At 28.4% G+C, this 15309-nt stretch overlaps 1 protein-coding gene across 4 annotated transcripts; it reads left to right on the top strand.

Annotated features, from left to right (window-relative positions):
- The first annotated feature begins 1623 nt into the window (after positions 1 to 1623).
- On the top strand, positions 1624 to 14574 carry LOC100159750 (uncharacterized protein). Of its 4 annotated transcripts, none has more exons than XM_029486017.1 (11): positions 1624 to 1994; positions 4532 to 4558; positions 6148 to 6186; positions 7498 to 7536; positions 8935 to 8997; positions 10279 to 10302; positions 10950 to 11006; positions 11940 to 11975; positions 12146 to 12193; positions 12391 to 12442; positions 12649 to 12690. In XM_029486017.1, the coding sequence occupies exons 1-11, from the start codon at positions 1907 to 1909 to the stop codon at positions 12680 to 12682; spliced, it is 507 nt and encodes a 168-aa protein (XP_029341877.1). In that variant the 5' UTR covers positions 1624 to 1906; the 3' UTR covers positions 12683 to 12690.
- Positions 14575 to 15309: the final 735 nt, after the last annotated feature.

Here is a 15309-nt window from a genome sequence, read left to right as displayed (position 1 = left end):
CAATGATAAATATTGTAATTGAACAAGCCCAATTCACGGTCATAAAAACTATCATTCAACCAGGTCTCTGTCAATACTAAAAAAACATAATTAAAAGAATCAACATTGCATTTAAAATTAAACAGTTTAGAATTTAAACCCCTACAGTTTTGATAAAACCAATTTACGTAAATCAGTAATATTGCTAAATGTTTTTTGTCTGGAGATGAAGGCGATTGACGAGATCGATTAGATACCAATTTATTAAAAGTCTTCAAAAAAGAACGAGTTGTTATTGGAGAATTTTTTGGCCAACATGTACAATTTAATTAATTAATATTGCATTGATATTCGAGGAATGCAAACAATTGTACAAGTGATGATTGGATCGCCTTAACTAGAAGTAAGATATTAGTATAAAAGCATTAGAAAAAAATTATATTGGAATAAATAGTAAATATATTGTAATAAAAGTACTCAATGAATATCAGTGGTACCAGATTAAAGTTTCCATCGAACAATTTAAATAAATTACACCCCCTCTCCAGCCTTTCAAAAATTCAATTCGTCATGCCACTCATAATATAAAAAAATAGATTTTTGACATTATTGCATTGCTGTAAGAACAATGAATTGTACATTACAATAACTGCGAATTACTGTAAATCATAAAGACAGCTAACGGCTAACTAAACAAACAACTTTTGGTTACATTATTTTTTTGTAGTACCTATTCAAATGAATGCGCGTTCTACATAAAAAATGTGGTAACGAGCAGGTGTTTACTACTGGCGACAAAATATTTTTGATAGGAATAAGAAAATTAATGTCGCGAATAATAATTACAAATTCGAAAAAATAAAAAAAACCATGAACACTACAGATAAATTAGTTAGGTCCTCCATATTTCCATATTATGTACCTATAATGAGAATTGTTTAAATCATAATACCAGTATCCAATTTTTACCGGTTTCAGTTATGATTTTGTTTGGATTTCGGTTTTCAACGGTTTATACCGGTTTCTAAGCCCTGGGTTTTTTTAAGTCACATCGAAAAACCAAATCAATTTACCTAAAAACTGGTTTTAATAATTTTGCTTTTGTTTCGACATTTCACAATATCGATTACCGTATACAAGTTACAGTTCTCAGCTACGGCGGACGGTCGAATTGTACACAACTGTACTGTGCGTATTATAAAAAAACAAAGTATTATTTGCCTACTATTATTTTCCAAAATGTTTTATTCTGTTGCGTACAATAAATACACATTTTTTGTATCGTATTTGCAGAATAGCCTTTTACCTATATGACTGAATTGGCTGGCGCTAGACTGGTGGGTGCCTACCAGTTTGTCACAGAACACGAGACCGGCCGCGGCAAGGACGGCGATTCGTTGCACGCCGGTAACGACGCGCCCGCTGGTCTGTCACAGAACACGAGACCGTCCACATCGCATACGAGCCTACGACGATGACGTACGACAGAACGTTGTGGGCGTGGCTTTGAGAGCAGCAGCAGCCAATGCCGCGGGCAACCAGCGTTATGGCCGCCATTCAACCACTCGCAATCACCAACCACAGACATTTTGTGGGCGACTCCTACGACGACGCGGCTGGCGAGACCAGGCTATAAATACGAGTGCAGAGTCCAAATCTAGTCAGTGTGTTCAACGGAGCTTTCCGCAGCAAGACCCACCCAGGGCAGACTTGCACGGATAGATTTCATACACATCATTACGATTTAATACCTAACAAAAATTGTAATATTTACCTTACGTTAAAATAAACAAAATACATAAATACAGTCCGCTGAAAGTTATTTTCCTCTCCGGAACAATCGTTGTTGAATAACTTTTAATATAATTCGTACTTAGCGTTATTCACCGCTAGCGTTGTTATTAAATTATTATAGGTCCCTAAAAACATGTTCAAACATATTATTGTGTTAGTTTTATGTTTTATGGCTTATTTTGTTGGAAATTTAGATGCAACAATAGATGAAAATATAGCTGGTGAGTATATCTTATTTTTTTCATTATGTAATAAGACAAATCGCTTATTCGTATTTATGGAGAATCTGACAACAGATAATTACAATATGAATTCATAGAAATAGTGTTATTTTAATAAAATAGTGATCAAAACATATTATGAAATATAAGGAGATTTCTTATTACGTTATATTTCTAACATAATCTATAAACATGCCTAATATTATGCTTATTTTTTTTCTACGCCTAAATTAAGATTTAAAACGGCAGCTAGATGCTATGATAGTTATGGCTTATGACCATTAGGTATTATAGTATCTAGACATATTATATTCAATGTGTTATATATAAATGCAATATATAATTTATTATGTAACTTATATATGAAATTGCCTTTTATACAGGGTGTATCTTATGTCATTGTACGCGGGGTATTTCAACGATTATAGATCGATGACACATAATTTCGTTGAAACGAAAACAGACGAGTTTCTTTATTTTTAACAGGCAATTTTTTTAAAACAATTTCAATATTTTTAAACACACAGGTGTACCAATAGCAAAATCAAAATTATTTTTTCAAACGGTAACTACTATATTTCTTAATGGATTCTGGTAAAGCTTTTTTTTCTGAAAATCTTGATAGTCAAATCATCAATTTTTGTTTTGCTAGTTTATTAACTATGATCTTCTAAAATTTAGTAAAATATGCATTAATACTTTTAATTTAAATAATTGGTATAGGTTTAATTTACAAGAGCTAAATAATTATTTCTTATAACTAACTTTTATAACTTTAAATTTGAACCATAGGTTCCCTATATTGGTAGGAATCGCATGCAAAGTATGAATTTAGCATATGAAATTCTTTGCAAATTTATTTTCAATAATCGTAATTTTTAAAAAAAAACTATTTGCAAGATATTTAGATAAATAGTCAATCTCAATTTAGTTTTGTACCTAACTTAGGCATACTTTTCATTTGAGTTAACTAAAAAATATGAAGGGTTATGAATTTAAACTCCTAAATTCATACTTTGCATGCGATACCTACCAATATAGAAAACCTATATGGTTCAAATTTCAAGTTTGTCCCACTACGAGAAGAGCACCACAAAACATCGCACTCTTTTCATTACACAAATTATTTAACCTCCCTACATACTGAAGGCATTAATGTCAACAATCGAATACCATTTACCAATTTACCATTATTACTTTGGCCACCTAATGAAGAACAGAAATTTATGATATTATAAGAAAAGTAACTGTGAAGTAAATAACTACGACTACCTGTAATAATAAATTAAAATAAGAATACTGATTTAGATGATTGTATGTTAAAATAAAAATAATGAAATTCGTTCGCCAACAATTTTGTTTATGTTGTTTTTTTTTTTTTTTGGGGGGGGCGTCATAAGATTACCGATTAAACTACTTAGGTGTATAAAAATAAAAAGTTAAATTGATGATTTGACTATCAACATTTTCATAAAAAAAAAGCTTTACCGGAATCCATTAAAAAATATAGTATAGGTACCATTTGAAAAAATAAAGTTGATTTTGCTATTACTTTGTAAATGTTTAATGTTTTTAAATTTTGTATTCATAATCATGTTAAATAAGTGTTTTTTTATTTGACTATTAAATATATATTTTAGTTTTTATTTATTTCTTCAAATTATAATGACTTAAGACCTAGTGCATGTAATTTTATAAGACTCTTTGTCAATAAAATAAGTTCTAATTATTGACTTAGGCCTTTTATCATAAAAAAAAAAATTCTGTATAACGACTTATAAACATACGCATTCTATTTTATCTCGTAAACCAAATCCCACATGACATTTTTAGTGGTATTATTCAATGCGGCTTGAAATTTCACACAGATATAATGTATAAACTGAAAATGTCCAAAATTTACTTAAGCCCTATCTCTTAAAACCCGTCCAATTTCTCGATTAGAACAATTACCAATATGTCATATGAATTATTAGGAGTACCTTTGCCATAACTACACGAGATCACAAACGTAGATATCTTTTAATAGCAAATTTATGTTCTACAGCAGTGTTTCTCAACCTGGGGGTCGAGACCCTCCCAAGGGGGTCGCCAACTTATTATTTAGGGTCACGTATGAATTAAAATTGTGTGTATTATATGTATCTGTAAATATTTCGTATACATTTTGTTGATTAGAAAATAATTATAATATTATATGTTGTATAATTATATATAGCATTATATTTTATGCTGTGTACAATGCACAGTAATTTTCGTATTGATTATTAATAGTATTTAAAAAAAAAATATGTAGGCGGGTCGCTAAAAAATTGAAATTAAAAAAGGGGGTCGCTACAATAAAAAAGGTTGAGAAACACTGTTCTACAGAACAAATTTTGTGTTTTTAATTCTACAAATGCCTAAATATTTATATTTTACTACACCTCTAAGTTTGTCAGCGGTTGTGACGTTCTCTTAGATGTTGTCAACTATCTTGCTCTAATTTTGTTGGTAAAATACCTAATACATTTTTTAAATACTATTTAATTATTTAGAATTCAATAAATTAGCCTACTGCTATAGTAAGTAATTTGATTTTACTTTACAGTATACACAAGATATTTCTCTTATAAATACATTGAGTTTCGCTCAACATAATCATATTTCTACAGTATTTACTATAAAAGTTTGTTAGTCTGTAATTTTGATTTTAAAATAATATGAAAAATAAATTATTATTACACAACGTCAAGTACATAGTCCAATATGTCAATTGATTAGGGGTTACTTAAAAGACTTCGTACCGGCTTATGTACGGTTTTCTCCGTCTTACTAACCCATAATAATATATCAAAATTTACAGTTCAAATTAGTGCGTGTGGTCGGCTTAAATATAAGAGTGATTTTACCTTTTATCAAACTTAAATATAAAAATATTTACTGTGTTCACTCGTTGGTTTTTTACTTTATTCAAATATTTAAGTGAGTGATGAGTATATTGTAAAATAATAATATTTGAAAATGCTAATATAATTCACCTAAAAATTAAAACTTCGTTAAAACCCAACGAGACAAGACATATAATGTTCTTAACTTACCATTCACTATAGGTCAATTCACTATAATTTTTAAGATAACAGTACAAATTCGTAACTGCTGGACATACATTTAGGTATGTTACATATGCGTAATGGTGTTTTGAACGCGCGATCTGGCGATTCAAATAAATGTTTAAACTAAAAATTAACGTAAATAGTCCAAGCTTTCAACACGATTATAGAAACCATTATTAACAGTTAAAAAACTGAAACCGAAAACAAAATCAAAATGAAACGAAAAACGAAAAATTATAAACCGGTATTATAATTTAAAACTGAAACAAAGAAAAATTTAAAACCGGTATTAAATCCAAAACTGAAACCGAAAAAAATTGGAAAACGGTATACAAACCGTAACTAAAACCAAAATGTCCTAATTCCGGTATGAAAAATTGAAATCAAAATCGAAAAAATTATCTACTGGTAGATATACAAAATCGAAACCGAAACCGAAATTTTTTCAATCGGTTTCAATCCCTGATTTTTAATCTTTTAGCTTAAGCACAAATAGAAAATCATTTTAGTTTTGGTTCAATTTCAGCCATCACCTCTTGCAGATCGTTAAGCAATCGTTTTCCGTGTTTAAAACACCTCACATCACACCCTACCTACACAATATACTACTATCATTATTAATACTTTCTGTCCCGAACAAGGTTGCTCCAGCTTAAGATTTAAACTTTCAATAAATATATTTGTATACAATGTATATGATAAAATATATCCATATTTCTTTCAATTATAGTATTAATATAAAATATGACCAGTAGCAACAATTTAATTTGAAAAGAAAAATGAAAAATATAAAATGAAAAAAAAATAATGCGTGATCTACAAAAGTGTATGATGCAAATCATATAACATGTACACATATAAATCTATAAGCACCCTTTAAGCCACAAGGAACCTAAAGATATAACTTTATTTAACTTCGGATAGACCAACATCCATTATCCATCTGACTTGGCACGTTCAAAATGAAAAACATAAAATTAAACAATAGGCACAAACGTACGGATGAATTGTTTTTATAAAGATTTATTCGCTGTTATTTATAATCGAAACTTTTGTAGAGCAAATGTTTGAAGAAGGACTTATAAAAGATAAAACCGGTACGTTCGTTTTTTAAACTATAAAAAAGCACTAATTTATTATGACTAACATTGTTAGAAAATTGTAAGTGCTGTTTGTGTCAGTCCACCGTGATAGTATGGAACAGCCATTACTCGTCCAATTGATTGCACTTATTGCCCTCGATACAAATACGATGCACACAATTAATAATATAAAAATTATGAAGGGTTTGTTCAAAAGAAGAATAGTATTCAATTATCCTCGACGTTCGCCACTTGTTTTTTGTATTTAACAAGCAGTCCATACATGAGGGGTGGTCCAAAACGTACTATTACCAAAATTACCAAAATCGAGTTAGGTATCGATTCTTATGGAAAAAATAACGATACATCGATTGGCGTCGCCAGAAAAGATCAAAACGCACTATTACCTGGTCAAATTTTCGATTCAAAATGACTGGTTAATCCAAAATGAACCTTTTCCATACATAACAATGTTATATTTTAGAAAATCAAAACGTACTTTTTCCAGTTTTACTCCAAACGTACGCCCATGTTAAAAGAATAGAAACAAATCATTAACTATATCAAAACGAATTATTTCCAAAACGGAATTTTTTATGTTATGCTAAAACGTACTCTTACGTTATTGTACGTATACCTAATTAATATAAGGAAGAAAAAATGTTATTCCAAAACGTACTAAAATGTAATTTTATAATATTTAATTAAGTTTTAAATTAAATTAAAAATATAAATCTAGAAAAATTAACACATTTGAATCGTTTTAAATATAAATTATATATTATTAAATAATTAAAAAAAAATCTTTTTTTCAAAATGATTTTACTGGTTATAAATGGTTAGTTATTTTATTGGAAATGTTAAGATACAGAAAATTGTTTCTCCTAAAAAATCAGTATTTTGAAAATACTACGTTTTGGATTTCCACCCCTCACATACACTTATATTATAGGTACGTTAACATATTATGTTTCTTGGATTTTCTTAAAATTCTTGTCTATTAACATTTGACCATCCATATAATTTTCATAGCTCTTTTTTGAGATTTGACATGATCAATCATGTCATTGACTTTTCTAGAAATATGAAAGCCATTGTGATATTTACACATAATAATTTGAGCATGATATTTTGGTTAGATATTCGATCCATTAGGTACGGAAAATTGAGTGTCAATATTCGTTGTATCAGGCTTAATATATATTTTTATATTGCCACTGCTTTCACAAGTTGTGTAGTTGATTAGAATGAAATATAAAAATAGTAACAAACTGAGATTGACCTATGTGTATACTGTATTGTGTTATATAATTTATATGTTCATAGGGCGTATAGTTATCTTTGAAGACATATTAATCAATTTGTGTAAGTATACATTAGATAGTAGTCATTTATAATGTTATATTTAAATATTTTATAATGCATTAATTGATTGTTAATGATTAAATATATTAAAATAGGTACGTAATACACATATGCATTAGTCATATAATCAAATATTGTGTTGGTAATAATGATAATACGTAAATCGATCCTTAGGTTGTTCTAAATTAAATGCATACCTATAAGCAAACACATAGTAACTATTAGAATTGTTATATTATTACATTTGATTAGTTGAAGAAAACCTTACATTTAATATATATTTTTATAGCTCTGCATCAAGGAAGAGGGAACTAATTTACTATGAAAAATCATCTGCATTATTTCTGTATTTTTCAGTAATATAATGATCACATGTACTAACAATCGTAGAAGGAGAAATAATGTAGTTATGAGGCAGATTTAAAAATACAGAGTACATTATATAGTCAATTCACCAACCGAATGCAATTTAAGATAATTATCACTTATCACTATACATGTATTCTAAATACAACTCTTAAAAAATCCTTACATACGTAGGAAGAGTACAAATAGTCAATTTGCCAACCGAATGTAATTTAAGTTAATGAGCAATTATTGTTATATTCGTCTTTCAAAAATAATTTTGTGATAATAATGTAATGGGTTTACAATATGATGATAGTCACAGAACCTTATGTTTTCAAGAGATTGATGGATAGGTGAGTGGAAAAGATGAACAATGTGAATTTGTTTGATAGAGAGATAACTAATTCAGACAGTCATACCGAATGCTGAGACAATCCAATATACATAATATACTGTATACGCATATACGCACAGTGATATAAGCACTCCTTTGAACAGTAGTGGTGATGTTGACAATGGTGATTCTGAGAGATACTGTTGTTGGATCGATTCTGTAGGGTCCTTATATAATATGATTTCTGTGTAATCCCTTCTTCTGATATGCATCGATTAATTCGTGATATTAAAGTATTGATATTCTTTCATATTTTGGGCGGTGTGACGAAGGTAGCACTGGTAAATTATTGTTTTGTTTTGACCGAACGTCTTGATCAGAAAATTATCGAAGGGATCTTGTAGTTTATAATATATATGTAAATAAATACGGAATAATGCATTCATGGTTTTATAATATTCGGTGTCATCTGGCGCCGCTGATAATTGATTGTGTTTTTTTTACTAAACTTTTGATCGGGGAGGTGTAGAATATTATTTATGCGTTTCATGTGTCACGTGTATGTAAGCGAAGTGCGTATAATGTACCTAAATATGAACCTAATTCGAACGTATATATGACATATGTATATCGGACCACCCACATTCTATAATATGGTCCATTGTTATTAGTTGTATCGTGATTTATTTTAAGTTTAAATATTATTTATTACACAGATGGTACTTGCCGAGTCAAATTCGAATATGAAAACCAAAAACCTGTAATACAATCATCCGAAAGTAAGTATAAGTTACAAGTTACTTGCACCTAGTGTTATATTTAAATTTGTATAATGTGTAATGTTCTTACACATAGACGATAATTTATATTACAATAGGTAATAGGTACAAATATAAACACGCACTTATCATTAATACAATACTATCAAATATTTAATAATGATACATAATACGTAGAGTGATTCCTAAATTGTTACAATGTAAATTCATACCTATCTCATATCACGTAGTTACTGAATACTGTTGTAATTGATATATTATGACATTTCATTAATTGATAAGTATAGAAATCGTCGTCCTGAAATTAATCTTGGCATGGTGCTTGTAATAATGTAACTAAATACTAAATGCTACCTTAAAAAATACAAAACGTATGAACTTAGAAGTTGTATAAAGATCATACACTTAAATTTTGGAATAGTAGCTTATCTAATGATTTAGATGTGCAATAAGAATCTTTCGATATTCTTATTTTAAAGAGATTGTCAAACAGGGTTCATGAGATTCACTGTGGAAATTGAAACTTTTTTTTTGTTTACATTGTTGCAATTGGTTGCAGATTATAATAGACAATAGTCAAACTAAAAATGTATATAATTTCTTTTTTGGATATAGCTGGTAGTTATTGATTACTCGGGTAGATTATGTACATGCATGCATAGAATTATCCAGCTTACGCCCCCGAATAAATATATATATAATAAATATACTCTACCTTGAAACCATATGTATGTGTACAGCTTATATACTCAAAAACAACTCCATTGAATGAGGCAAAAACATCAGAGATTATTTTTAGAGACGTAAGAAAAGTTTAGAGAGTAAGTAGCTTAAACCAGTGTTTCTCAACCTTTTTACTGTAGCTACCCCCTACATGTATTTTTTTTAAATACTATTAACAATCAATACGAAAATTACTGTGCACAGCATAAAATATAATACTATATATAATTATACAACATATAATATTATAATTATTTTCTAATCAAAAAATTGTATACCAAATATTTACATATAATACACACAATTTTAATTCGTACGCGACCCTAAATAATAAGTTGGCGACCCCCAGGTTTAGAAACACTGGCTTAAACCACATTTATTTCATATAGCTAGGTACACTAAAACTTGCATTGTGCTAAATTAATAATTTAAATATGATAATATATTAATTATATGTTGTAATTACGTAGGTCCACAAGTATTTGTAGTGGATTATATTGGAGTATAAAAACAATAACAAACTGAGATTTATATATAATATAATTTATCATTTTATAGATAATGAAACGTTTAAATTGAGAAGTATGTACAATGATTTCAAAATGGTATTCAGTAAGTATACATGTGACATGTCTAGTTATTAATAGTGTTATATTTTAATAATAAATAACATGCACCGTGGTCATTGAATGTATAATATTATATAGTAATATAGATGATTAAGGTGATTCCAGTTAGTCAATAAAAAATATTTTGGACCCTCCTCTGTGACAAGATTGTGAGACTTTAGACAGTTCGATTTTAACGCTGTAAAAATAATAACATTTCTGAACATCTTCTCAAGAGAACGTTGGGAGCTTTTTCTTAAAGTTTGAACTTTTAACAATTTTATAATTTTTATAAATTTCAGTTTTTGTGTATTTTTTTGCTCCCATAGCTGATCTAAACCCACTGTATTCCTGATAGTACTTATTGGCTTAGTGTAGAATAAAAACCTAGCTTATACAGAAATGATTCATTGTTTAAATTCGAGAAGAAAACTGAGGGTCCTACTACTAACCTAATACATCGCACCATGCTTAGTTAATACTTAAAATAATATTATATGATTTTTATGTTGTAATTATTACAATTATTTGTGGTTGATTATATTGAAATATACAAACAGTAAATAATATTTCACTTTGTTATTGTTTTTATAAATTATATAAATATATATACTTTTATAGTAGATGAATTCGTTCAGATTCCGGACCAAGAGTTCTTACAAAAAGTGGAAACAAAGAGTAAGTTTACATGACTGCTTATCGGCTATAACATAGTTATAATAATATAATATTACATTTTATTATTTGATAATACATTTTTATATTATACTAGCTGCCCGACCTTCCTCCGGAAGAAATTATGTTTTTATAATTTAATTTATAACATATTACTATTTTTTGGCTATACAAATAATATAATATAATTAAATATTGAAGTTATTGTTATTGCTAATTTCTGAAAATTATATAACCTACATTTTTAATTCAACCACTGGAGTGGTAAATTTTGTTATTTTTATTATAGAATAGAGATAAGGTAGAAAAAATGTAACAATAAATTATTTGTTCAATGAATAATATATATTTAAAATGAGAAAATGCTAGTCCAAACAAATAAATAAATAATTAATAATAATTATAAATAAACAAACAAACAAACGAACCGGTTTCCTTCGTCTCCAAAATCAAGTTAGATTCTTATATGTATATATATATATATATAGATTATTATAATTCAGCATCAGGGAAGAGGAAATTAATTCAGTATGAGATGGTATATAATAAATTGTAGTATTGTTGTATACTTTTTTAGTAATATAACGATCACACGTACTAACAATAGTAGAAGGAGAAATTATGTAGTTAACAAGTAGTTGTAAAAAACTCTTTTTACACAAAAATTATTATCTGTGGCTGTACCTAATATGTAGGTAGTTAATGTTAGTGTGTCATTTTCTTCCTAAGTGGTGTTATTAATACGGCACGCAGATTTTCAATACAATCTCTCCATATTATAATTAAAATAATACAAATCATCATAATGATAATGTTACGAGCACCGCTAACCTTTCATATTCCTTCTAGTTGTTTTATTTTATACCTACATACACTTTTATAATATATATTTATTAGACCTAGTGTATACTAAAATATTGTGTTATATGATAATAGTTGCAGATTACAAAAAAAATGGACATAATGAAAATGGTAAGTGGTTTTTGTCAATGATATATAATAATAATTATTGAATGTTTAATGCCTTTATAATCCATGTATATTTATTACTGCGTATTATGCAGGTGTCTATGCAAATATAAAATGTAGCATTTATAAAGTAACAATAAACACTTACGTGAACCTAATTTAAATCATTTCAGATCTAATGGTGCCGTTTGTTAATCATTATAATGCTAACAGTAATCAAGGTAGATAATTATTAAACTGGTTACAAACCCATAAAACATAAATCTCACACGTTACAAAATAATTTATTATTATTATATTATAAATTATAATAATATACTCATATAATCTTTAACTATTATCAGTAGGTACTATAATTATATTCAACTAAAAATAAAAATCGTATCCAATTAAACTGTAATTTTTTATTTTTTCAAAGAAATCTATACTTCAGTGTCAGCATATTGTCTTGATTACATGACCAAATTAAGGTAAATATTACTTTAATTATATAAACTACCTAGGTACCAAATATTAACCAAGAAGTTGATAATTAATATATATATATATTATCATCAATTTGACTGCGTACCATATAATACACAGGTAGTGTAACAGGGAGATCTGACATATAAGATAACTTTTGTTCTAATCATTATTTTTATTTTTATTTTTTTATATATTATATAATTTATAGTCACTTGCGTTACACGTATAGTATAACATTTTGATTTATATTTTTTTTAAATTAAAAATAGCCATTTTTTTTATTTTACTGTAAAAACAATTTTAATGGTGAAGTCAAGTACCTAGTTTATTTTTCAGAATTTGTTTAAATATCAATATTTATTTTTGAGTAAATTAATTTAGAACTTATTTTTTGTCTGGCTTTCCTGTTACACTTTGTATATTTATTGTTGCGTGCACCCGACTTACAGGAGATGGTGACAGGATGGGATGATGGTAGTAGCGTCAAAATGATCAACAATTTGTGGTTGATGTATTATTTATTTAAAATTGTAAAAATAATAAACAAGTTGAATTTAAACACTATTAGATTATTCAAATTGACGAAGAAAAACCAATGTCTTAGAAAATAAGCGATTGCTCGAATATTCTCTAAGTCCCGTAATACGTCGTCAACGAAAATAATCTAAGTCGTAATACAAAAATATGTTAATCAATAATGAAGAGGTACAGGGGTGTGTACGTACGGTTGGTGAAATCACGTCTGAATACTGGTCACTCCCAGGGCTCCTATATAGTCCTATCCCCTCTCTTACCAGATCCCTGGCAGACTACGTCGTTGGTTCTCACAGTCCAGGGGGCCTTCTACAAGATGTGCCTTTGGTCGGTGCGGGGTGTCGTAAAATGACCAAGTATACTCGCAGCCTGTCTTGTCATAGTGCCAATATCTGATTCGTAGAATCTACTGCGCTCCGAGGAGGTCTCACAGATATCTTAACGGTTCGGGTTTGTCATCTGGCCGTTGGCAGATGCCGAGACTGTTGCTAACGTTTATAGTATTGCTCCCCCAAGGTTTTATGTACAGCGGTGACATCATCTAACTATTTACGTGTTACCATAGGACGTCGATGCTGTGTATTATGACTATGTGTAGGGGCGGAGTAGAGGGGTCCGTACGTAGCACCTCCCCTCTTAGAAAAAGGATTTATGTCTCTAAAAGACAGAAATCTTTTTAAGAACCCCATTGCATTTACAAGTTTATGCAATGTGTCTACAATTTAGTTAATTTCTTATAACATCATTTACATGTTTACAATTATTATATTTGACAACGTTATGGTTTCATTACATCAAAATGTGTTTTACAATTACAATAATATTTGGTTTACAATTAATTGATTTTTCATTACATTAATATTTGTTTTACAATTTTTCATTACAGTAATACAAATAATTGATATTTCATTACAATTTTAATTACAATAATGTTCGTTTTGCCAATGTTGTTATATTAATATGGCTTTACACTTCGTATTTAATAGATAAATATTATTTACATTTGTTAACATAGTTTGGTTGTGCACAATATATATTGTTTAAAGCATTGATACAATTTGACAATAATACATCTATATATAATTTTGTTAGTCGTTACATTAACACATATTATTAATTAATTCAATGAAGCTTATTTCAATACATATACATATATATATATTACTAATTATTATTATTTTTTGTGTTAGTTCTATGTTATTTTAGTTATTTCTTAATACAATAATAAATGAAGTAAAATCTCTCTTTTTTTTTTGTTAATAAAATGATAAATGTTCTTATAATTATTGTTAATAGGTATACACTCATTTCACTCATAATATAGTGTGATTAATTATATAAAATATAGTTAGTATTTTATTATATATTGTTGACTTAAGGTCAATTCCTTATGCTAACTTACTAATATTTTTTTTGTTAATTAAAAGTATTTTATCGATAGTTATGAAAACCCTATGTTATTTAATTAATTCTATTCCCCCCTTTTTTTTTTATATATATGTATTATATCCGAATCCTATGCTATTAGTGATATCGTATTTTCATTGTTTTTGGTTTCAGACTTACACTATATTTTACGCGCTGATTTTTTTTATTCAATTGAACGTAGACTATACGGGAGGACAACTCGTATAAAAATAAAGTTGTCACGCCATATAGCCTAATTTAAACGATTTAATTAATTTCCTATATTGCAATTTTAGTTCATTCTGAACTACCAGACACACCCTTCGTAACTTTTTCAAGCATCCAAAGTTAACAAAGGTGTCTCTCATATTTCAGCCGGCCTCGAATTTTGCCTGTAATTTTTCGTCCACTTGAAATACAAAAATACAATCTACCACTGAACTGCATACGTCATGAGCTGTAGCCTGTATTTTTGTAATCAAACTGACTATATAATTTTGGTCGCCCCATTCACTTCTCAGAGAGCGTTTCGTGTTCTAAACGTAATAAAAGAATAATAATATGAAAATTTAAAGTAGTTCATATACTGCTAAAAGTGTTGCTTAAAAAATGTTCAGAAATGTTTTATTAGTGTGCCATACCCCTGCCTTCTTATTGTGTAGTCAAATATACATTTGGTTAATTTGACATCTGTTTTTGGGTCGTGCGCGTGTGTTATCCTATGTGTTTTGGAACAAATAGCACTATGAGTTTCTTCCAAATTTAATAGCCGTCCTTGTTTTTGCACGTGACCTATATCTGTTTCAAAAATTATTTCCTTCGAGTGTAGTTTTTCCAAAATTATCGTGAAGTTTTGGTCGAAATTTTTGTCATAGCATGTAATATTAATTATTGAATAATTATCGATCCCTAATCTTTTTAAAATTGC

The sequence above is a fragment of the Acyrthosiphon pisum genome, chromosome A1 (assembly GCF_005508785.2).
Source record: "Acyrthosiphon pisum isolate AL4f chromosome A1, pea_aphid_22Mar2018_4r6ur, whole genome shotgun sequence".
NCBI classification, from domain to species: domain Eukaryota; kingdom Metazoa; phylum Arthropoda; class Insecta; order Hemiptera; family Aphididae; genus Acyrthosiphon; species Acyrthosiphon pisum.
The sequence above is the reverse complement of the archived record's forward strand: the minus strand, read 5'-3'. Positions and strand labels throughout refer to the sequence as shown.